This window comes from Leopardus geoffroyi, chromosome B1, assembly GCF_018350155.1.
Source record: "Leopardus geoffroyi isolate Oge1 chromosome B1, O.geoffroyi_Oge1_pat1.0, whole genome shotgun sequence".
Classification (NCBI taxonomy): Eukaryota; Metazoa; Chordata; class Mammalia; order Carnivora; family Felidae; genus Leopardus; species Leopardus geoffroyi.
In genome coordinates, this window is record NC_059327.1 from 113,329,876 (window position 1) to 113,354,052 (window position 24,177).

The window sequence follows — 24,177 nt, forward strand, 5'->3', positions numbered from 1 at the left end:
ATAAATGTAAACTAATTGCTCCAAAGAGTTATCCATACTCTGAGTGAATCTCGTCAGTATTCCAAGATCAAAATATTTTCCAATGACCCTAAAGCAATTAACACATAAGAGGAATTCTCCTTTTTAAAAAAAACTCTGGGTTATTGGGTTTTAAGGGTTGGCTTTGGGTTGCTTGTTTTTTGCATTCAGTATGCAGAATAAAACAAATTGAGCTTTCTTTGGTTCATAGGTTCATATTCATTTTCTTTTCTGTAAGGGATTATACCTAGTTTTGGCATCCGTTTAAATTTTATTTGTAAGAACTGAAGAAAAAACAATTCCGAATTTATCTGCTGTAGATAAAAGCTTTATAGTTTGAGTGTGGTAAGTACAAACTACTTTTTCATGCTTCATGACTGATGCAGAGAAGCTATACTGGGATGAGGCTTAGAATACTCCTATGTATCACTTATGTACAAAAGTGAAATGCAATAAAGGGTGCTAATGTTCTCATATACAAAAGGCAAAGATTTTGAAAAGAGGTGTTAATTATAAATAATGTTAAAGTACTGTTCTACTAACCTACTGTTTTAAACATTAGCTATATACAGGGCACCTGAGTGGCTCAGTCAGTTAAGTGTCCAACTTCAGCTGAGGTCATGATCTCATGGTTTGTGAGTTTGAGCCCCGCGTCGGGCTCTGTGCTGACAGCTCAGAGCCTGGAGCCTGCTTCGGATTCTGTGTCTCCTTCTCTCTCTGCCCCTCCCCAACTTGTGCTCGGTCTCTCTGCCTCTCAAAAATAAATAAATGTTAAAAAAAAATTTTAAAGATCAGTTACATATGTAAACAAATCATTTTTCTATCTGAAATCCACTGGGTCTAAGCTTACTTGTTCCTTTTAACTTCAAAGTTAGCTCTGGTTTAATAAACACAGCTCTATAAAGAAATAAAACACTTTATTTTAAAAATTCCAAGTATGCTTCAAATGAAAACTGTCCATTTATTAAGCACCCAGAGTTCCAAGCATTGTACAAAACATGAAAATACTTGCTCATACTCTTTTAGAGCAAAATTGCTTATTCTGCTGCACTCATTTTTGCATGGCGTTGACATTTCAGTTCCACTGTTGTAAGAGGACCAGTTCTTCAAGACTTGCTCAGGAAACAAGTTTCTGATCCATAGAAGTAGATCATGCAGGAAGTTTCTCTGTTAATGTTACACTTAATGTCCTCTTCCTGGTTAACATAAAATGAAAGTATTAAGTCTACAGAAAAATGAATTTTAATAAATAGGACTATATTCCAAATGTCAAGTTTCAACTCAGCATTAGCTCTTACACTGTTTAGCCAACCGATTTACCAAATTTAACTATCATTCATATTACATTTTATTTTCCCTTCAAAGGGGAAAGCAAGAAAGTGACATAAAATAAAGCTATATAATAGGCTACAGCCAAGAACACCATAGTGTTCTATATACTGGGGTAACAAATAAAACTGAACAGAAACTTTAAAGGGAAGATAATATCAACTTCAGAAATTCAGAGATTCAAAGACTTTTCTTCACACTCACCTCTGAAACCTCCACCTCCTCTTCCTCCTCTGAAACCTCCACCTCCTCTTCCTCCTCTGAAACCACCTAAAAACAGAGGAAATTTTAAGTTACCGTAGCCTATCCTACTCCCATCAGCCTAACACCTTAGATTACAACTTTCTAAGCAAGTATTCTGTTTTAATGAATTACAAAAGCTGGTTTCTTTAAAGTCCTATTTAGCCCTGCTGTTAAATGTAGGAATACCTCAACTTTTGCTCACAGTAATTACTTTTTTGATTGAACGAAGGCTTTTTATCCTAAGAACAAAAGGTAGCAGACAGGAATGGTTTCACTCTGGGGATACTATAATAAATACAATATTTAAAGTTAATTCAGCTGTATATGGAGCAGCACTGATTATCATGTTGAATAGAAAATTTAAACTTTTGAAGTATCCAACACATATTTGGCCTCCTGTTTGAGTCTCCATTTTTACTTCTTTTGGTTGCTAACTTTGTAAGGAATGATGAATCGTAAGAAGAGGAAAAACCAACATTTCTAAAATAATGGTATAAAAATATGGAAGTTTTAAGACAGATGAGTCAGTTTTTTCAATGTTACATACGAGATTGAATATAGAATGGGAATAAAGAGGAGCTTATTAGATTCTCAAATATATTTAAGAAAGACGTATTTTCAGATTTCTTAAAGAGATAACCTCCTAGCTATCTGGACCGAAAAAAAAGGACGTTTAGAGTGAAATAATTAAATTAAGAAAGGCAAAGGTGAAAACAGAATTCTCTCTACTTTCTGATTCAGTAATAGAAGATGTCCAACTAATTTTCAGCTCCCCTTCCTAAAGCCCACTTTGCCATCATCCTGTCACCCACCCACCACACCACTACTCCCAGATCTAGTCCTACTCAGTGCTGCACCCCACCTTATCCCCAGCCCTGTTCATCATCTAACCCTCATAATGATGAATGTTACAAAAGTTTTGGGAAATACATATATCAAAATGCTGAAATCCAAGCAATGAATTTATTGGTTAAGTCTTTGACATAACATCAGAAGATAGGGGTTTTATTTCTGGGACTGCCAACGGCTCAATTAGGGCAAATTAACTTTTGTTAGCCTCTCATTTCCTCATCCAAAATAAGGCTATCACCTAGCCTACAAGGCTCTGCTGAATATTACAGGAACATACATGCGTGTGAAAAGAATACGACAAGCTCTCAGCATAAATTCAACACCCAGTGATATTAATTATAAAACTAAAATTCAGTCAAGATAATCTTATACTTTATAAAATGTTCAACAAAACACGAATAACCCCACAGAGATAAAATCTCTCAAAATTATACTTTATTAGTTTTTGAAAAGTCATTGAAACTAAGCATTATTACTATGGCAACCTGCCAAGATTTGAAACTAGCTTATCTAAAAAAATAAACATAAGGGAGGTTTCCCTATATACAAAATTAAAGTGTACTGTGAGAACTGGCTGCAGCTGTGAAATCTCATTAGAAATTTCCCTCACAAGTAACTTACCACCTCTGCCACCTCTGCCACCTCCGCCTCTTCCTCCTCCTCGACCTCCCCTGCCACCACCTCTTGGAGGTCCCTTCTCACCGGGAGGCCGAGGTAAAAACCTCTGCAGTGGTAGCAGTTTATATGGGTCTATATAAAACTGGAAGTGTAACAGAAACGATTAATGTGATGATTTGGAAAGGAGTACAGTACAGTCATTAAGAACTACACACGACTCAAAACAACCTGGGTTGAAATCCCAACTCTATTAACTACTGTGTAGCCGTGGGCAAAGACTTAACTTGTTTGTGCCTTAGTTTTCTGACCTGTCAAATGAAGAGAATCAAGTGCCTACCCCACATAGTCTTGGTGAAGATCGAAAGAGTAATGTATAAAAGCACTTCAACTTTGCACACAATAAGCATTACATGTATAGAAATAAAAACCTAGACCAATTCAATCTCATTTCTCTTTAGAAACAGATGTCTTCCAAAAATTAACTACATTTTCACTCTACAGACTTGCCCTAAGAAAAATGAAAGCTTTTAAGACCTTAACATTAAAATTCAAAATAAAGCCCAGGCACACTCGCTATTTTAAGACTTTAATAAAGGATCAAATCAGTAACTATTTGCTGAACATACAAAGTAATAGAGAATATGCATAAACTAAACCCATCCATTACTTGGAATTAAAGAGGTTATTTTGCACAGTAATGAAACATAATGGGGTGTATCTCAATTTTACATAAAATATGCATAAGGAATTTCAAAATGATAAATGTATTACTTATAACAAGATGTCTGAATCCCTCTTTAGACCACCTTATCATTCTTCTTTCCTTCAGAGCCCATTCATTAAAAATAGTACCTAGCTCTGCACTGCCCGATATGGCAGCCACTAGCCACATGTGGCTATTTAATTAACAACTAAAAATTCAGTTCCTGAGTTACATTAGCCACATTTCAGGTGTATGATAGCTACAAATGGTTAGTGGCTGTTGTACTAGGCACGAGTTTTCATCACTACAGAAAATTCAATTGGGTGGCACTAGTCTAGAGATTATTATAATAACATAGGCTGGATAAGGAGGGCCCGAACCATAACAGTGGATCTAGAAATGGGGAGAGGTAGAATGTACCAATTTAGCATCTGATGATAAAAAATACTAAGCACTACATCTTCAAATAATACTGTGAGAAAAGGCAGGCATGGAGATCAAATTTAAATGGCTATCACAAGCAAATTCTTTTTTTCAGGTCACCAAATGAGAAGCAGGGCTGTCAGGCCCACCTGAATCAGTTCATTTCCCCGGGGATACTTGTCAGGTTTCTACAGCCAGTAGCAGCCCTATGCTAGCAACAGAACACTGTCCCCATCTCATCTCCTATTCGTATCAGGGTTCTGGGCCCACTCCACTGGTGCCATAACCTTTTGACCTCCCTGTTGCTAAATCCAAAGAACACTTTGAAGCAACATTTTGCCACAGTTGAGCACTTCCCACTGAAAACACTCTGTTCTTCTGACTTTGGTTGATAACCACTTTTATGAAACTCTCCTGATTTGCGTCCTCCATGTTTACTAGTGTGACTTCTCAGTCTCCAAGAGACATATAAATTTAGGAGGTACCCCAAAGCTGTTTTTCTCATTCTTTCTTCCCAGACTGTATCATATACTGTCTCTACAATGACAACTTTCCAATTCCGTCTCTAGTCCAGACTCTTCCCTCGAGCTCCTGTGTGAATATCTCACAAGTGCTTCAAACTCATTAAGTCTAAAACTGAATTCATCATCTTCCCCCTATTCCCTTCTTTTCCAGTGTTTCCTATTTTGGTACTGTGGTGACACTGTCCACAGAGATGTTGAAATCACACATCCGAAAGGTGGGGATATATTTTTTTAATTATTTATGTGCGCACTAGGGTGGGGCAGAGAGGAAGAGAATCCAAAGCAGGCTCCATTCTCAGCGCAGACCCCAATGTGGGGCTTGATCCCCCAACTCTGGGATCATGACCTGAGCCAACATCAAGAGTTGGATGCTCAAATGACTGAGACCCCCAGGTGTTCCAGGGTGGTGACATTTTTTAACTTCAACTGATCAATTACCAAGATCTATGGATGGCTACTTCCTCTATCTCTCATAAATCCATTCACTCTTCTCCATTTCTACTGTCACTACTACCCTAATCCAAAATGTTACCTCTTCTGGGACTAATGCAGCAGTCTCCGACTTGGCCCCTTCACATACAGTACTAACCGCTTTCCGGGATACTCTTTTATTTTGCCAGTGGTCTTTTTAAGTATAAACTTAATCATATTCATCCTAATATTTAAAAACAAAACTAAACCTAATGTCTAAACTCTTTCCCATAACCTGAAGGCATTAAGTAACCCAGCCACTGCTTACCTCTAGTCGCTCATAAATGTTCTATGCCCAAGCTATACTTTTGCCTTTTTCAGATCCTTAAATTGGCTTACTGTCTTAGAGACTCGCACTTACTGTTTTCTCTACTTGTAATGTGCTTTCTCCTCCTCTTTGACTAGCAGTGGTTCCAAACTACATCAAAATTATCTTAACTACATCAAAACTGTCCAGGAGCTTTCCTTTTTACAGTTGAATCCTGGTCCCTAACTAAGACTTACTAGCTCGGGGCGCCTGGGTGGCGCAGTCGGTTAAGCGTCCGACTTCAGCCAGGTCACGATCTCGCGGTCTGTGAGTTCGAGCCCCGCGTAGGGCTCTGGGCTGATGGCTCAGAGCCTGGAGCCTGTTTCCGATTCTGTGTCTCCCTCTCTCTCTGCCCCTCCCCCGTTTGTGCTCTGTCTCTCTCTGTCCCAAAAATAAATAAACGTTGAAAAAAAAAATACTTTAAAAAAAAAAAAAAAGGGGCGCCTGGGTGGCACAGTCGGTTAAGCGTCCGACTTCAGCCAGGTCACGATCTCGCGGTCTGTGAGTTCGAGCCCCGCGTCAGGCTCTGGGCTGATGGCTCAGAGCCTGGAGCCTGTTTCCGATTCTGTGTCTCCCTCTCTCTCTGCCCCTCCCCCGTTCATGCTCTGTCTCTCTCTGTCCCAAAAATAAATAAACGTTGAAAAAAAAAAAAAAAAAAAAAAGACTTACTAGCTCAAATTTCTAAGAGTGGAACCAAGAAATACGTGACCTTAAAAGCTCCCCCACATATTCTAATGAGCAACTAGGTTTGGGAATCACCCCTAGTCAACTTGAAGGTCTCAGCTTCTAGCTCACTTCCTCAGAAAGCCAACATACAAATTTGGTCCCAATGCTAGCATTTGCATAGTAATATGTATTTCTCCTTCACAGCATGTATCAAAATGTTACTGAAATTATTTGTGAAATCATTTAATATCTGACTTCTAATGTTTCATAATTTAATGTTTTAACTTAGAATGTCTGGTCCTCTAAGACGTCCAATAAAAGAGTTTTACATAAACTAACAAACGTACGCCAGCAGTTATAGAATTTGCTAATATAAGAATAATTTCTGAAAGCCTGTATTAATTACATTTTTTTTAAGTTTATTTATTTTGAAAGAGCACACGTGCGAGAGAGCAGGAGCAGGGACACAGAGAGAGGTAAAGAGAGAACTCCAAGTAGGATCTGCGCCATCAGCACAGAGCCTGATGCAGGGCTCAGAACTCACGCACCTGACACCGTGACCTGAGCCGAAATCAAGAGTCAGACACTTAACTCACTGAGCCGCCCAGGCGCCCCTTAAATAAATTACTTCTAAAGATCAGTAAGTTCAACGTCTAAAATACAGAACATCTCAATTTACGATATACTGGGGGAGTCTCAAGAGCTCTATGTAGCACTGTCCTAAGGAAGGTCATTCACTTATAAAACCACCGATCCTAGTTATAAGCTTGACTCACCTTCTGCAGTTTTTTAAACGAAGATGCCTTCATATTTTCTGACAATTTAACAGAAAAATACTATTAGTTATATTAAGGAACAATTAAGATCAAAGAAGGTAACCTTCTGAATTCATATGTAATTTTAATAACAAGTTTAGAATATATGGCAATATGTAGGCAAAGAAATGAGTTTCCAAAGAAGTTTTTGTTTCTAAAACTTCTAATTCCACACTCAAGGCAAAGTACCTTAATCCTGTAGCACTTATCCAAATGACAATCATTTCTAAAACCTTCCAAAAAGGAAGTCACTCTTATAGAGCCTTTCTTTTTAATATATGGAGATACATTCTCCTCTCTTGATTCTCCTTTATGGTCCAATCTTAGCAATACTCTGTCCAATTTAATGAAGCAAGAAGTTTAATTAAATCAATACTTAGCTCCAGAAAAAGCAAATGGTAACCCTTCAAAAAGATCATTGGGCCTTCTAATTAAAAAGGATACAAAATCTCTAAGTTGTCCAAATATTTCATCCACTTTACCAATTTGTTCTTTGTTCTCTAAATAAACTGGAGCATTGAAATAAGGCACCTTATTTTCGTCTGTAGTACATTTACAAACTATGTCATCTTCACAGGGATGCAGGAACTCTCCTAATACTGAAATAGGACAAAAAAATGTTAAAATATAAAACAGTCTCAAATGATATTGACCCAACATTATCTGGAAGCTTTCTTTTGGGTACCTGGGATTTCACTTTATCTGTTCTCCTCGGAGGCAAGAAAAAAAAAAAGAAAAAAGCCCTAACTGCACAACATATTAGCTTTGTGGCCTGGGGTAAGGCTCTTACATCTCTGTGTCAGTGTCCTCATCTTTAGTAAGGGGCTAATAACAGTACCAACATCTAATATATCGTACTGTGAGGAGTAAGTACAATGATAAATGCCAAGTACTTAGTACAGTAAGACCAAATAACCCCGAACAGATGTTTTATTATAATAACTATCATTACTAAGCACTATACTTACATTCTGCTGTCTCTTTTCTTCTCCCCAGTCCCTAACTGTAAATTAGTCTTTGTTCTTTTTTTTCCCTCCCCTTTTATAACTTCTCACTACCACCTCTTCACCAATGATGCTTCACTCTTTTTCAAGGAAGTGTGGAATCTCAAAAGAACTACCTTTATTTCTAACTGACTGTCACCCCAAACTAAAACACTCATCACATCCTGCAAAACCAACTCTTCATCCCTATCACCCAAGCTTAAAACCTGGAATCTTTTATTCCCAGTACTAGCCAAGTTCTACTGAATGTTTCCATTGAAATCTCTTCCATCAAACTGTTCCTTTTTTTTTTTTTTTCTCACTCCCACCATGGTCACAGTTCATCATGCATGGACTGTTGCAATAGCTTGTGTGCTAGGACCTGTGACTCTAGCCATTACCCTCTACAAACCATTTTGTACACTGATCCAACCTCATCTTTATATTAGACACTCTTCATCCTTTCTCTTCTTTGAGGTAGGCTTCTACTGTCAAATCTCTATCTCACTTTCCATAACTTCCATCCCACCTCATTGATAATTACTCCAAAATTACTCTAATTAGGTCCTTTATCTTGCGCCCCCCCCCCCCCCAGTCTCCCTTCCGAGCAATTTTTTTTCTCACTCCTCTTATTTATGAATAGTAATTGAGAGCAGGGGCTTTGGAGTCAGAAAACTTGGCTTTGTCTCTCAAACATATCACTTACTGATCACTTATTACCACGACTTTAGCAGACAAACTTAACTCTTAATCACAGTTTTCTTATCTGTAAAATGGGGAAAATAGGAGTAAGCACACAATATTACCTATTTAATAACCTCCTTTCAGCTCAAGCTCAAGTTCCACCTCCATGATACATTATAAGTGCTCTTTTGCTCTTGATCCCCCCTTAACATTCTACAGCACTATTATAACTCACTTTACAGCACTTCCACACCCCACTCCCCAAACAAGCAGTAACTTCCGTATGAGAGCTGCTAGAGCTATCTTTCAGCACGTCATTCCCAAAATTAAACCCACAACTTCCGCCCCCAAGTAGGGTAAGCTTTGAAACCGACATACAAACTACGTGTTCCGGAGGTCCTTGGTCTTGGCCTTTGTTAAACCCTCCGCGGCCACCTCCTCGTCCAAATCCTCCTCTGCCGCCACCACCACCTCTGAAATTACCGCCTCCACCTCGGAAGTGGTTGTTGCTGCCGCCGCGATTGAAGCCCCCACCTCGATTAAAGCCTCCACGACCTCCGCCTCGAAAAGACATGCTTACTATACCTGGCGAGAAAAACAGTGCGTACCTTTTGGTCACTGTGGCCTCAGGGTACACCAAGTAACCCCTCTAGCCCCTCTGAGCCACGGTCAGACCATAGAGGCGGACAATAATAAGAATAGCAACCTTGCCACCTCACCCACCGCCAAGCCGCCAGTGACAACCCGAAGGGTGAGGAATGTTACCTCCCCATAGCCTTACGCGCGCGGACCGACCACTCACCAGCCTCGTCGCCCACGCTTAGCACCTCCGCCCCCAGCGAGCAGCAAGGTGTTCACGCCGCAATCCCTTCACTCATCCCTCCCTCCCGCACCTGGGTTCCGCGTCCAGCCATTCTCCGCTCCTCCCGCTCCCTACCTCAACTCACCCACGCCACGTGCACCTCTGGCCCCGCCGCGCACACCCACCCGTCCACCACTTCCGTCGTACACCAGCCGCCTCGGCCACCGTACCAGCACAACGTGGGGACGTAGTGGGGGAAACAACAAGAAACTCGAACGGGTTTACAAAAACGCCAGTCACCGGCGGAACCCGCGCCGCTGTCACCTTTCCACAACAGCCTTCAGCGCTGGAGGAGCCGCAATACTATCTAACGTCAACCACTAGCTTACGGCATTCAGGTCCACTTTCGTACTGAGGAGCAGAGGAAATGACGTATAATGGTGGCGTCCTTTGAATTCAGACCTTGCCGGAAGTGCCGCCTCGGTGTTGCCCTGGGAGACGGTTGGCGTTGGTGATCCGCTCCCTCTCCCGGGGGTCCGGCGGTTAGAGGTGGCTGTGGACTCGCCGTGAGCCCTTGCTTCTCAGGCTGCAAAATGGCCTCCTCGTTCGTTACCCCACAGTTGTGAGGAGTTTTCAGCCGCGCTCTGGCCCGAGGTGGATCTGGTCGCGTCGAAACCCAGTGCGAGGGCTTCCTGTGTTTTTTTGAGCTCTTTTTTTTTTCTGGACCCTTGGAAATATGCACGATTGTGAGCTCGACTGGTCCATCCTTTTGTGCTAACTAGTCCGTCCTTTTGTGCTGTGGTTTCACTAAAGGAAGAAAAGATGCGTGTGTGTACTTTCCTTTTAAAATGTTTTTTTTTTTTCTTTAAAAACATTTTTATGTGATAAAAAGCCAAACCGTTATTTCTATCTTTTGCACCAAATAGTTTACTCGATTTGTCAAGTACGTTTTTTGTTTTTGTTTTTTGTCAAGTACGTTTTGAGCACCGACAGGCTGTACGCCATCAATACTACAAGCCCCTCTTTTTTAAGCCTTGATATCTAATTTCAGCTTCTGGTGAAATTTCTCTAACAAAGCTAGTGACCTCCTATTTGTTAAATTTGGTTGGTGTCTTTTACACCCGAATCTTTGGAGACCTTACTTTGGTATTGAACACAGTCGACTGCCTGCCTCTTTGAAAGGGTGGAGATTGGTACCTACTTCAGAGCGCTATTTTGATTCGGAAAGAACTTTGCAAACTTCACTATGGAAATACTAGGTAGGAATTATAATATGTTTTCTACAGTAATGTATAAGCTTCTTGAAAAAGCCCCTAACAGTCCTACATATAAAGGGAATTTGATAAATGTATTTTTTATTCAGATTTGGTAAATGTACTTTAAATTGTGTACATCATACAGAGGAGAGTTTTTCATAAATGCCCTGCTCTATTTTGCTTTGCTTCGTTTAGCATTTGCATTCAGTGTTTCCACCTCGATATAATCTACAAGAATTCGAAAGTCCAGCAGTAACAACAGGGAACTACAATATCCCCTCACATCCTGAGCATCTCTTTGGCCTCAAAATAAGCGCTTTCATGTTTAACTTTTCCATCTGTACTGCATGTAATGATATACTCACCTTACTAAAAGAGTTTACTCATGCCATAGCCATCCGCAAGACCCCCAGATAGCTCCCCATTTCCTTGAGCAACAAGTCTACAGTAAAATCTCCCCATTGACTAGGTCCTCTAGGTGATCAGTTTTATTCCCCTCCTGTGTTGCACACCATCCCTCTGCTTAATCGGACCAGCGTCGTTGCCTTGCTTCTCTTGGCTGTTGTCAAATACTTCCTGCTTAGAAAAGTTTACTTTTCCCATCCAGCAGAACAGACATTTTCTATCTTTTTTACCCTGGAGAACTCTTAAAATAATTTTCATGTCTCAGAAACCCCTGTATAAAAATGTTATAAAATGTGTGTGTGTGTGTGTGTGTGTGTGTGTGTGTGTATGTGTGGGTATGTATGTATGTGTATGTATATATATGCATATCTCTCACATGATCGGCAAGTTGTAGACATAATAATCCAATATTGTCAATACTCTTTTTTTAAACTCTGGTAAAATACATATAACAAACTTTACCATATTATTCATTTTTAAGTGTATAGTTCAGTGGTCTACATTGTTGTGCGTGCAAATCTGTTATTTTGAGTAGAGAAGGATGTTTTTCTCTGAATCTATTTACTTTGTCCAACCTATACTGTGTAATTCTCTTTTCGTTGCAAAGGATATCAATTCTGATACAAATTGAGGAGACTCCCATTTTTCCTTTAATTTAGTAAAGGTTGCAAACTGATTTTAGTGACTGTTAAACTCTTTATATAGGCCTCTTTTGGGGTAAAACTGTTATTTTTGAAATGAAAAAATAATGAAATTTACCTATTTAGTATGAAATCTTTTCTTGACTTTTCCTGTATATACCATCAATTCTGAGTTGGTCTTAAAACCAGGATACAGGGATTTCATTTTCAACTGAAATAGGATGACCTGGGGCACCTGGGTGGCTCAGTCGGTTAAGCGTCTGACTTCGGCTCAGGTCATGATCTCACAGTTCGTGAGTTCGAGCCCTGCATCAGGCTCTGTGCTGACAGCTCAGAGCCTGGAGCCTGTTTCAGATTCTGTGTCTCCCTCTCTCTCTGCCCCTCCCCTGCTCATGCTCTGTCTCTCTCTGTCTCAAAAATAAATAAACATTAAAAAAAATTAAAAAAAAAATAAAATAGGATGACCTTTGTCTTTGTTCTTAATGCTCATTAGATGAGATAAAGCTTGCTCACACAAGTAAGAAGTAGAAAAGTACAGTAAAATATTTATTACTTTCCTATGAATGGTAGGATGCTTTTCTTTTACAGAAATTCAGAACTTACAGAAAGGCAAATCAGTGAATTTCATCTTATGTTTATAATCATTAATTCACAAAATTCTTCCCCTTTCAAAATCAGGTGCTCAGCCTCAGAAGAAGGTTCAGAGAAAGGAGCCCTCATTCAGTCATAAACTTGTGTTGAAGTGGAGGGAAAACACTGTTTAGTTTTGTTCTATAGTTCCTCAAGGTGGTTTGGTCTCAACTTGAGAGTTGTTACTTCCTAAGTGCAAACAGCAGTCGAAACTTCAAGATTTCTTTTTGCCATGTGATTTTTCCAAAGATTCAATTTCTAGGGGCACCTGGTGGCTCTGTCAGTTAAGCGCCCAACGTCCCACTTCAGCTCAGGTCACGATCTCAGGGTTCACGAATTCAAGCCCTCGTTGGGCCCTCTGCTGGCAGCACAGAGCCCTCTCCAGATCCTTTGTCCCCCTTTCTGTGCTTCCCTGTGCTTGGGCTCTCTCTCTTTCTCAAAAATAAACATTAAAAAAAACTTCCTAAGTGCAAGCAGCAGTGGAAATTTCAAGATTTCTTTTTGCCATGTGATTTTTTTCAAAGATTCAATTTCCACTTAAAACCAAAAATCTTGTCACTTAAAATCAAGATATTTTCTCTAGGCTCTTGAATATATTCAATTAATTTAACTAGTTCATGCAATGAAAAAAATTAGTAGGCTAGTTTCTGCAACCATTCTTTTTTTTTTTTTTTTTTTTTTTTTAATTTACATCCAAGTTAGTTAGCATGTGGTGCCACAATGGTTTCAGGAGTAGATTCCTTCATGCCCCTTACCCATTTAGCCCATGCCCCCTCCTACAACCCCTCCAGGAAGCCTGTTTGTTCTTCAAATTTAAGAGTCTCTTATGTTCTGTCCCCCTCCCTGTTTTTATATTATTTTTGCTTCCCTTCTCTTGTGTTCATCTGTTTTGTATATTAAAGCCCTCATATGAGTGAAGTCATATGATATTGTTCTTTCTCCAACTAATTTCACTTTGCGTAATACCCTCCAGTTCCATCCACATAGTTGCAAATGGCAAGATTTCATTCTTTTTGATTGCTGAGTAATACTCCATTATATATATATATATATATATATATATATATATATATACCACATCTTCTTTATCCATTCATCTACCAATGGACAGTTGGGCTCTTTCCATACTTTGGCTATTGTTGATACTGCTGCTATAAACATTGGGATGCATGTGTCCCTTTGAAACACCATACCTATATCCCTTGGATAAATACCTAGTAGTGCAATTGGTGGATCATAGGGTAGTTCTATTTTTAATTTTTTAAGGAAAAATTAAAGGAGGAACCTCCGTACTGTTTTCCAGAGTGGCTGCACCAGTTTGCATTCCCACCAGCAGTGAAAAGAGATCCTCTTTCTCCACATCCTCGCCAACATCTGTTGTTGCCTGAGTGTTAATATTAGCCTTTCTGACAGGTGTGAGATGGTATCTCATTGTGGTTTTGATTTGTATTTCCCTGATGATGAGCCATGTGGAGTATTTTTTCATGTGTTGGTTGGCCATTTGGATGTCTTCTTTGGAGAAGTGTCTATTTATGCCTTTTGCCCATTTCTTCACTGGATTATTTGTTTTTTGAGCATTGAGTTTGGTAAGTTCTTTATAGATTTTGGATACTAACCCTTTATCTGATATGTGATTTGCAAATATCTTCTCCCATTCTGTCAGTTGCCTTTTAGTTTTACTGATGGTTTCCTTTGCTGTGCAGGAGCTTTTTATTTTGATGAGGTCCCAGTAGTTCATTTTTGCTTCTGTTTCCCTTGCCTCTGGAGACGTGTTGAGTAAGAAGTTGCTGCGGCCAAGATCAAAGAGGTTTTTGCGTGCTTTCTCCTTGAGGATTTTGATGTTACATTTAGGTCTTACGTTTAGGTCATCCATTTTGAGTTTATTTTTGTGTATGGTGCAAGAAAGTGGTCCAGGTTCATTCTTCTGCATGTCACTGTCCAGTTTTCCCAGCACCACTTGCTGAAGAGACTGTCTTTATTCCACTGGATATTCTTTCCTGCTTTGTCAAAGATTAGTTGGCCATACGTTTGTGGGTCCATTTCTGGGTTCTCTATTCTGTTCCATTGATCTGAGTGTGTGTGTGTGCCAGTACCATGCTGTCTTGATGATTACAGCTTTGTAATACAGCTTGATGTCTGGGATTGTGATGCCTCCTGCTTTGGTTTTCTTTTTCAAGATTGCTTTGGCTATTTGGGTTGCATACAAATTTTCTGGTTCCATACAAATTTTAGGATTATTTGTTCTAGCTCTGCGAAGAATGCTGGTGTTATTTTGATAGGTATTGCATTGAATATGTAGATTGCCTTGGGTAGTATTGACATTTTAACAATATTTGTTCTTCCTATCCAAGAGCATGGAATATGTTTCCATTTTTTTGTGTCTTTTTCAAAGAAAGGACAAGAACCACATGATCCTCTCAATAGATGCAGAGAAAGCATTTGACAAAATACAGCATCATTTATTGATAAAAACTCTCAAGAAAGTAGGGATAGAAGGATCATACCTCGAGATCATAAGAGCCATATATGAAAGACCCAAAGCTAATATCATCCTCAATGGGGAAAAACTGAAATCTTTCCCCCTAAGGTTAGCAACAAGACACGGATGTCCACTCTCACCACTGTTATTCAACATAGTATTGGCAGTCTTAGCCTCACCAGTCAGAAAACACAAAGAAATAAAAGGCACCCAAATCAACTAGGGGAGGTCAAACTTTCACTCTTTGCAGGTGACATGATACTCTATGTGGAAAACCCAAAAGATTCCACCAAAAAAACTGCTAGAACTGATTCATGAATTCAGCAAAGTTGCAGGATATAAAATCAATGACAGAAATCGGTTGCATTCCTATACACCAACAATGAAGCAACAGAAAGAGAAATTAAGGAATTGATCCCATTTACAATTGAACCAAATACCTTAAAATACCTAGGAATAAATCTAACCAAAGAGGTGAAAAATATGTACACTGAAAACTGTAGAAAGCTTATGAAAGAAATTGAAGAAGCCATTCTTGATCTTCAAAGCATTTGGCAAAACCTAACCTATTGTTTTCTTCAAAGTATTACTGCAGTTCACTTTTCAGCTCAAACATCTGTTTGAGAACCAAACATTAAGAACCAAAATGTGTTTCTCTTACTTTGTAACAAATTACCTCAACACTTAAAACAATAAACATTATCTTGCACAATCTCTGTAGGTCAGAAATTCAAGAGCAGCTCAGCTTGCTGGTTCTGGCTCAGTCTCTTACGGTTGCAGTGAAGATGTTGCTGGAGGCTGCTGTCACCTGGAGGCACAACTAGTGATGGAGAATGAATTTCTCAGGTGGCTCACTCATACACCTCGCAAGCTAATGCCTTCTATTGCCAGGAGGACTCAGTTCCTTACCACTGCATGGGCCTTTTACAGAGTGCTTTAAGTATTCTCATGACATGGCTGCTGGCTTCCCCCGAACAAATGATCTCCTAAGCCATAAGATTTTATGCATTGTGGCAGGAGATTTATGTTGTCTTTTTCCAGGTTTTCAGTTTCTTAAACATTCTTTAGTGAACTAGACCTTGATAAGTTTAGCCATTTCTGTTACATCATCCCAAATGTTTTTTCATTTCAGCTTGAAAACTTTCTGACACCCACACTTCTCTGGGAAGAAAGCAGTGTATTATGAATACACCAGGTTTTCTGTTTTTGTAAGAATGAACCCTCTTAGGGTGCAATGTTCAAATCGGTAGGGCACCTTCAGTGCAGATGCCAGTGCACTTCCTTCAAGAAGTACCTTTTGTTTTCAATATGAAGACAAAATTGTAAAGGTATCTGGGCCTTTGCTTGTTTAGGGTAGCATTTTATAGCAGAAACATTCTCTTGAATTTCACCACAATTTATGTATCTTACAAGTGATACCGTATGTTGAAATCTGTTAATCCATCATTCTGGAAGTTGCTTTTTGGTTTTTTATACCAAAAAATCTCTTCAACATTATGTGACATGTCACCAATTACATCAGTTCATCAAATTCTCATGTCTTATCCCAGCAATTTACTCTAGAATTGCAAGGTTCTTATCAACTGTGGACCTTTTTCCGTTTTTAGTCAGAAATTCTGCTACTTGCTTTCTGGACCTTTTTACTGAAGGTGACTTTTTTTCGTGTTTTTTTTTTTTTTTTTTTTTTTTTTTTTAATGTTTTACTCTGGGATTCCCAAGGCCATTTTAAATTATTTGCTCCTTTACTGTGATTTGTGGTTAAGTGTCTTTTCAGTTTTGCTGGAGCCATTGCTATATTTATAAATTATGATTCTTCAGTACTAATGTTATCAGAATTACCTAGACCTAGAATTCTCTTCTATCTCCCACTTCATCTTTAGAATCACCACATGGGACTTATGTCATGTTTATAAAACAGGTGCTAATAAAGTGTAAAACAAGCCAACTAAACAAAGATATCACAAAAGGAAATGAAATCTTTATAACTCACTTTTAATCTACAAGCTCCTTGTTTTACAATATTGACAAAATTACAAAGCAACAGGGAGGCATCTGATTTATAGCACTTACAAAGTGTTTCCTTAGATTTAAAAAAAATTTTTTTTTAATTTTTACTTTTTTTTGAGACTGAGAGAGACATAGTGTGAGCAGGGGAGGGGCTGTGAGAGAGAGGGAGACACAGAACCCAAAGCAGGCTCCAGGCTCTGAGCTGTCAGCACAGAGCCTGACACGGGGTTCAAACCCATGAACCGTGAGATTATGACCTCAGCTGAAGTCGGACACTCAACTGACTAAACCATCCAGGCACCCCACAAAGTCTTTACTTAGAATTTACTCCTTGATTTTTTATCATATCAGGAAAGTGTGTTTGCTTTTAGTTTTCTTTAGCTATGTGTAAGGGAAGGCTGGGGGAAGATAAGGAGATATGGCTCAAGAGGGAGAAGCTGCTGCCATCAACCTATCATTCCTCTCTCAATACAATTCAGCACTCAGGACTATCAACAGCATCCCATATCTCAGATCAAAAACAGAGTGAACTCAACCAAATGGACATAGTCATGCAGAGACTGCCATATAGGTGAACAACCTTCAGCAAAATTACTAACAGGGCTGCTTAATAACTATTCATTACTGCCAGTACTGGCATTGCATGGAGAATTCAAAAAAATTAAAAATTTTCCCCTTTCTTCTCTGGAACTTCTAGTAACTTCTCAGAACCCCTACTGGCATCTACAGAACCCCAACTGAGAAATCTATACTAGATTCTGAGTTCCTGAAGAGTGGACACTATGTCTTCTTTGTTTTGGTATCCTCAGCATTTAGCACATTGCCTATTAAAAAAAACAACAACGACAACAAACAAAAACTGATGCCTGGTAAGTATTTGCTGAACTGAACTCTATAATTTGAATCTTTTCCCATTCATTAAAATTGTGCTTGTCAACAAATGACTACAGAATGATGGGCAAAGAGATTATAAGAGTAATGGAGGAAAAAAAGAAAAAGGGTATAAGTAAGCGTAATTACAAGATCCAAGATCTAAGAGAACATACATCCATTTGTACTACTGAAAAGTTAGGAAATCTAATTAAAATACTTGGTAAGGAGATATTCTGAACAACAGAAGAGAAAGGGCTGAAAACCTTACATTGAAAAATAATTTTTTTTAATTTTTCTCTTTATTTTTATTTTTTATTTATTTTTTAAATCATTCATTGTCAAGTTAGCTAACATACAGTATATAGAGTGTAGTCTTGGCTTCAGGAATAGATTCCCATGATTCATCACTAACATATAACACCCAGTGCTCATCCCAATAAGTGCCCTCCTCAATGCCCATCTTCCATTTTCCCTGCACAGCACCCCCCCAATCCCTCAGTTTGTTCTCTACATTTAAGAGTCTTTTATGGTTTGCCTCCCTCTCTGTTTGTAACTTATTTTTCCTTCCCTTCCCTTCTCTTCCCCTATGGACTTCTGTTAAGTTTCTCAAATTACACATATTAGTGAAAACATATGGTATCTGTCTTTTTCTCACTAACTTATTTCACTTGGCATAATACCCTCCAGTTCCATCCACATTGTTGCATATGGCAAGATTTCATTCTTTTTCATTGCCAAGTAGTATTCCATTGTATATATAAACCACATCTTCTTTATCCATTCATCAGTTGATGGACATTTGGACTCTTTCCATAATTTAGCTATTGTTGATAGCACTGCTGTAAACATTGGGGTACATGTGCCCCTACAAATCAGCACTCCTGTATCCTTTGGATAAATTCCTAGTAGTGCTATTGCTGGGTCATAGGGTAATTCTATTTTTAATTTTTTGAGGAACCTCCACACTGTTTTCCAGGATGACTGCACCAGTTTGCATTCCCACCAACAGTGCAACAGGGTTCCCCTTTCTCCACATCTTCACCAACATCTGTTGTTTCCTGAGTTGTTAATTTTAGCTACTCTGACCAGTATGAGGTGGTATCTCAATGTGGTTTTGATTTGTATTTCCCTGATGATGAGCAATGTTGAGCATCTTTTCATATGTCTTTTAGCCATCTGTATGTCTTCTTTGGAAGTGTCCATTCATGTCTTCTGCCCATTTCTTCACTGGATTATTTGTTTTTTGGGTGTTGACCTTGGTCAGTTTTTTATAGATTTTGGATACTAACCCTTTATCTGATATGTCATTTGCAGATATCTTGTCCCATTCTGTTAGTTGCCTTTTAGTTTTACTGATCGTTTCCTTTGTTGTAAGATTTTTATCTTGATGCAGTCCCAATAGTTCATTTTTGGTTTTATTTCCCTTACCTTCGGAGACATATCATGTAAGAAGTTTCTGCTGCCAAGGTCAAAGAGGTTGTTGCCTGTTTTCTCCTCTAGGATTTTGATGGTTTCCTGTCTCATATTTAGGTCTTTCATGCATTTTGAGTTTGTTTTTGTGTAAGGTGTAAGAAAGTGGTCCAGTTTTATTCTTCTGTGTGTTGGTGTCTGGTTCTCCCAGCACCATTTGCTAAAGATGTCTTTTTTCCATTGGATATTCTTTCCTGCTTTGTTGAAGATTAGTTGGCCATACATTTGTGGCTCCCTTTCTGGGTTCTCTATTCTATTCCATTGGTCTATAAGTCTGTTTTTGTGCCAATACCATATCATCTTGATGATTACACCTTTGTAGCACAGGCTAAAGTCCGGGATTGTGATGCCTCCAGCTTTGGTTTTCTTTTTCAACATTACGTTGGCTATTCGGGGTCTTTTGTGGTTCCATACAAATTTTAGGATTGTTTGTTCTAACTCTCTGAAGAATTCTGGTGCTATTTCAAATGGGATTGCATTTAGTGTGTACATTGCTTTGGGGTGTATTGACATTTTAACAATATTTGTTCTTTGAGCATGGAATGTTTTTCCATTTCTTTGTGTCTTCTTCAGTTTCTTCACTAAGTTGTCTATAGTTTTCAGCATACAGATCTTTTATCTCTTTGCTTAGGTTTATTCCTACATATGTTATGGTTCTTGGTGCAATTGTAAATGGGATCGATTCCTTGATAACTCTTTCTGTTGCTTCATTATTGATGTATAGAAATGCAACCAATTTCTGTACATTGATTTTATATCCTACAACTTTGCTGAATTCATGTATCAGTTCTAGCAATGTTTTGGTGGAGTCTTTTGGGTTTTCCATGTAGAGTATCATGTCGTCTGCGAAAAGTGAAAGTTTGACTTCTTTGCCAATTTGGATGCCTTTTATTTCATTTTGTTGTCTGATTGCTGACGCTAGGACTTCTAACACTATGTTAAACAACAGTGGTGAGAGTGGACATCCCTGTCCTGTAAGAAAGCTCTCAGTATTTCCCCACTGAGGATATTAGCTGTGGGCCTTTTGTATATGGCTTTTATGATGATAAGTATGTTTCTTCTACCCCGACTTTCTTGAGGGTTTTTATTAAGAAAGATGCTGTATGTTGTCAAATGCTTTTTCTGTTTCTATTGACAGGATCATATGGTTCTTATTCTTTCTTCTATTAATGTTATGTATCACATTAATTGATTTGTGAATATTGAAACAGCCCTGCAGCCCAGGAATGAATCCCACTTGATCATGGTGAAAATTCTTTTAATATACTATTGAATTTGGTTTGCTAGTATCTTGTTGAGAATTTTTTCATCCATGTTCATCAGGGATATTAGCCTGTAATTTTCCTTTTTAGTGGGTCTTTGTCTGGTCTGGAAATCAAGGTAATTCTGGCTTCGTAGAATGAGTCCAGAAGCTTTCCTTCTCTTTCTATTTTTGGAACAGTTTGAGAAGAATCAGTATTAAGTTTGCTTTAAATGTCTGGTAGAATTTCCCTAGGAAGCCATCTGACCCAGGACTCTTATTTGTTGGGAGATTTTTGATAACCGATTCCATTTCTTCACTGGTTATGGGTCTGTTCAGTTTTCTATTTCTTCCCGTTTGAGTTTTGGTAGTGGGTGGATGTCTAGGAATTTGTCCATTTCTTCCAGGTTGTCTGGTTTGTTGGCATATAATTTTTCATAGTATTCTCTATTGTTTGTATTTCTGCGGTGTTTGTTTTGATCTCTCCTCTTTCATTTGTGATTGTATCTATTTGGGTTCTCTCTTCTTTTTGAAAAGCCTAGCTAGGGGTTTATCAATTTTGTTTATCCTTTCAAAAATCCAGCTCTTAGATTCATTGATCTGTTCTGCTGTTTCTTGAGATTCTGTATTGTTTATTTCTACTTTAATCTTTATTATTTTTCTTCTTCTGCTGGCTTTGGGCTTTCTTTGCTGCAGTGTTTTTGGTTCCTTTAGGTATGAGGTTAGACTGTATTTGGGATCTTTCTTGCTTCTTGAGATAGGCCTGGAGTGCAATGTATTTTCTTCATAGGACTGCATTTGCTGTATCCCAAAGGGTTTGGACTGTTGTGTTTTGATTTCCATTTGCTTCCATGTATTATTAATTTTTTTCTTTAATTTCCTGGTTGACCCATTCATTCTTTAGTAATATGTTATTTAACCTCCATGTATTTGGAGGCTTTCCAAATTTTTTCTTGTGGTTGATTTCAAGTTTTCATAGCATTGTGATCTGAAAATATGCATGGTATGATCTCAGTCCTTTTATATTTGTTGAGGGCTGTTTTGTGACCCAGTATGTGATCTATTTTGGAGAATGTTCCAGGTGCACTCGAGAAGAATGTGTATTCTGCTGCTTTTGGATAAAAAGTTCTGAATATATCTTCTAGGTCCATCTGGTCCAGTGTATCATTCAAAGCCATTGTTTCCTTATTGATTTTTCTGCCTAGATGATCTGTTCATTGTTGTAAGCTGAGTATTAAAGTCACCTACAAGTATAGTATTATTATCAATAAGTTTGCTTATGTTTGTGATTAATTGATTTATATATTTGGGTTCCCTCACGTTGGGGACATAAACATTTACAACTGTTAGCTCTTCTTAATGGATTGACCTGTTAATTATGACCCTTTCTTCATCTCTTGTTACAGTCTTTGGTTTAAAACCTAGTTTGTCTGATATAAGTATGGCTTCTACAGCTTTCTTTTGACATCCAGTAGCGTGACAGATGGTTCTCCATCCCTTTGCTTTCAATATGCAGGTGTCCTCAGGTCTAAAATGGGTCTCTTGTGGGCAGCATATAGATGGATCTTGGTTTTTTATCCAATATGATACCCTATGTCTTTTGATTGGAGCATTTAGTCCATTTACATTCAGAGTGATCATTGAAAGATATGGATTTAATGTCATTGTGTTATCTGTAAGTTTCATGCTTGTGGTGATGTCTCTGGTCCTTTCTAGCCTTTGCTGCTTCCCACTCACAAAGTCCCACTTAGGATCTCCTGCAGGGCTGGTTTAGTGGTGATGAATTCCTTCAGTTTTTGTTTGTTTGGGAAAACCTTTATCTCTCCTTCTATTCTGAATGGCAGGCTTGCTGGATAAAGGATTCTTGGCTGCATATTTTTCCTATTCATCACATTGAAAATTTCCTGCCACTCCTTTCTGGCCTGCCAAGTTTCAGTAGACAGGTCTGCTACTACCCTTATGTGTCTACCCTTGTAGGTTAAGGCCCGTTTATCCCCAACTGCTTTCAGAATTCTGTCTTTATCTTTGTATTTTGCCAGTTTCACTAGGATATGTTATGGTGTTGACCTGTTTTTATTGATTTTGAAGGGTGTTCTCTGTGCGTCCTGGACTTAGATGTCTGAATCTTTCCCCAGAATAGGGAAGTTCTCAGCTATAATTTTGGAACAAAATTTTAAAAGGACTTAGCCAAAGTTGACTTTAAATTGGAAACGTTAATATAAACTCATGGCTTTATTTTTTAAAACTTTTATTATTTAAATTTCAAACATAAAAGTTCAGAGAACAGTGTAATGAATCTCTATGTACGCATAATCCAGTTTCAACAATTAGCCAGACTTTTGCAAATCTTGTTTCATGTATTCCTTTATTATTATAAATTATATATAGAAATTATAAACTTATAGCTATTTATAAAACATTTGTTAAAAACAAATATTATTAATTTATAATTCTAAAATAATTTATGTTATTTTATTATTTTATAACTACAAATATATACAAAATATATATATTTCTTTTGGCTAGAGTATTTTGTGGTAAATCCCAGATAATTTTTATTTTTTTCAAATTCTTATTTAAATTCTAGCTAGTTAGCATATAGTGTAATATTTGTTTCAGGAGTAGAATTTAGTGATTCATCACTTACATATAACACCTAGCGCTTATCACAAGAGCCGTTCTTAATACCCATCACCCCTTTAGAGGACTTTTTATTTTTTATTTTTTTAATTTTTTTTTCAACGTTTATTTATTTTTGGGACAGAGAGAGACAGAGCATGAACGGGGGAGGGGCAGAGAGAGAGGGAGACACAGAATCGGAAACAGGCTCCAGGCTCTGAGCCATCAGCCCAGAGCCTGACGCGGGGCTCGAACTCACAGACCGCGAGATGGTGACCTGGCTGAAGTCGGACGCTTAACCGACTGCGCCACCCAGGCGCCCCTAGAGGACTTTTTAAACCTGAGCACAATACCATTTTCACACCTAACAAAAGTAATAATTCCTTAATATAGCTAATAAACGTCCATGTAGAATTTTCCCAAATTATTTCAAAATGTCTTTTAACAATTCCTTTGAGCAAGTGAAGATCCAAACTTTGCCTATGCATTATATTTGATTGAAATGTCTCTTAAGTCTCTTGTTCTTGATCAGTTTCTTCTCCCTATTTTTTTCATGGCTTTTATTTGTTGAAGAAACTGAGTCTTTTATCTTGTAGTATTTTCTAACCTCTTGGTAGTATAAACCATGTTTCTCTATTCTCTGTATTTCCTACAAATGGGTAGTTCATGGTAGTGAGATCTGGAGAATTGTTCAAGGTTCAATTTTTTTTTTTTTTTGCAAGAATATTTCCTAGAACACCACATGAGGAGGCACTTGACATTGGGTTGCCTCTCTTGACAATATTAAGATTGATCAGTGGGATCAGTGTATCAGCCTGAATTGTCTATTAGAAAGCTCCCTTTTAGCTTTTCACCTGATGGTTTTAGCAACTGTTGATGATCATCACCTAGATTTATTGGTTTATAAGAGGTTACAAAATGGTGACATGCTAATTTTATCATTCATTCCTCTGTAATTATTAGCTGAAATAAAGAACTTTCCCTCATTATTGTTTAATATTTATATTTATTTCAATCCTTTGTTATTATTGGTTTTTTAATGCTTAAATTGCTTCATCTTTGACTTGTGAGAGCCCCTTCATGTTGGGTCCTGTGTCTTTTAATACCACTCACTAGCCT

The 24,177-nt window shown here is 38.2% G+C and overlaps 2 protein-coding genes across 8 annotated transcripts in view; one reads left to right on the forward strand and one right to left on the reverse strand.

Moving 5' to 3' along the window:
• Window positions 1-918: 918 nt before the first annotated feature.
• GAR1 (GAR1 ribonucleoprotein) lies at window positions 919-9,918 on the reverse strand. 7 transcript variants are annotated; one of them, XM_045470507.1, is made up of 7 exons: window positions 9,901-9,918; window positions 9,015-9,221; window positions 7,414-7,568; window positions 6,931-6,990; window positions 3,064-3,202; window positions 1,552-1,617; window positions 919-1,214 (listed from the first exon to the last, which is right to left on the reverse strand). In XM_045470507.1, the coding sequence occupies exons 2-7, from the start codon at window positions 9,208-9,210 to the stop codon at window positions 1,201-1,203; spliced, it is 630 nt and encodes a 209-aa protein (XP_045326463.1). In that variant the 5' UTR covers window positions 9,211-9,221; window positions 9,901-9,918; the 3' UTR covers window positions 919-1,200. The 7 variants fall into 7 exon arrangements, with proteins under 7 accessions (XP_045326463.1, XP_045326450.1, XP_045326447.1 ...); XM_045470494.1 differs by lacking the exon at window positions 9,901-9,918 and adding an exon at window positions 9,669-9,865; XM_045470491.1 differs by lacking the exon at window positions 9,901-9,918 and adding an exon at window positions 9,624-9,865.
• A 280-nt stretch (window positions 9,919-10,198) lies between these two features.
• The window catches only part of CFI (complement factor I), a 77,405-nt gene continuing 63,426 nt past the window's right edge, over window positions 10,199-24,177 (forward strand). Inside the window, exon 1 of the mRNA XM_045470489.1 lies at window positions 10,199-10,697. The gene's annotated coding sequence lies outside the window, so the exon portion shown is untranslated. The remainder of the gene's footprint in view (window positions 10,698-24,177) is intronic.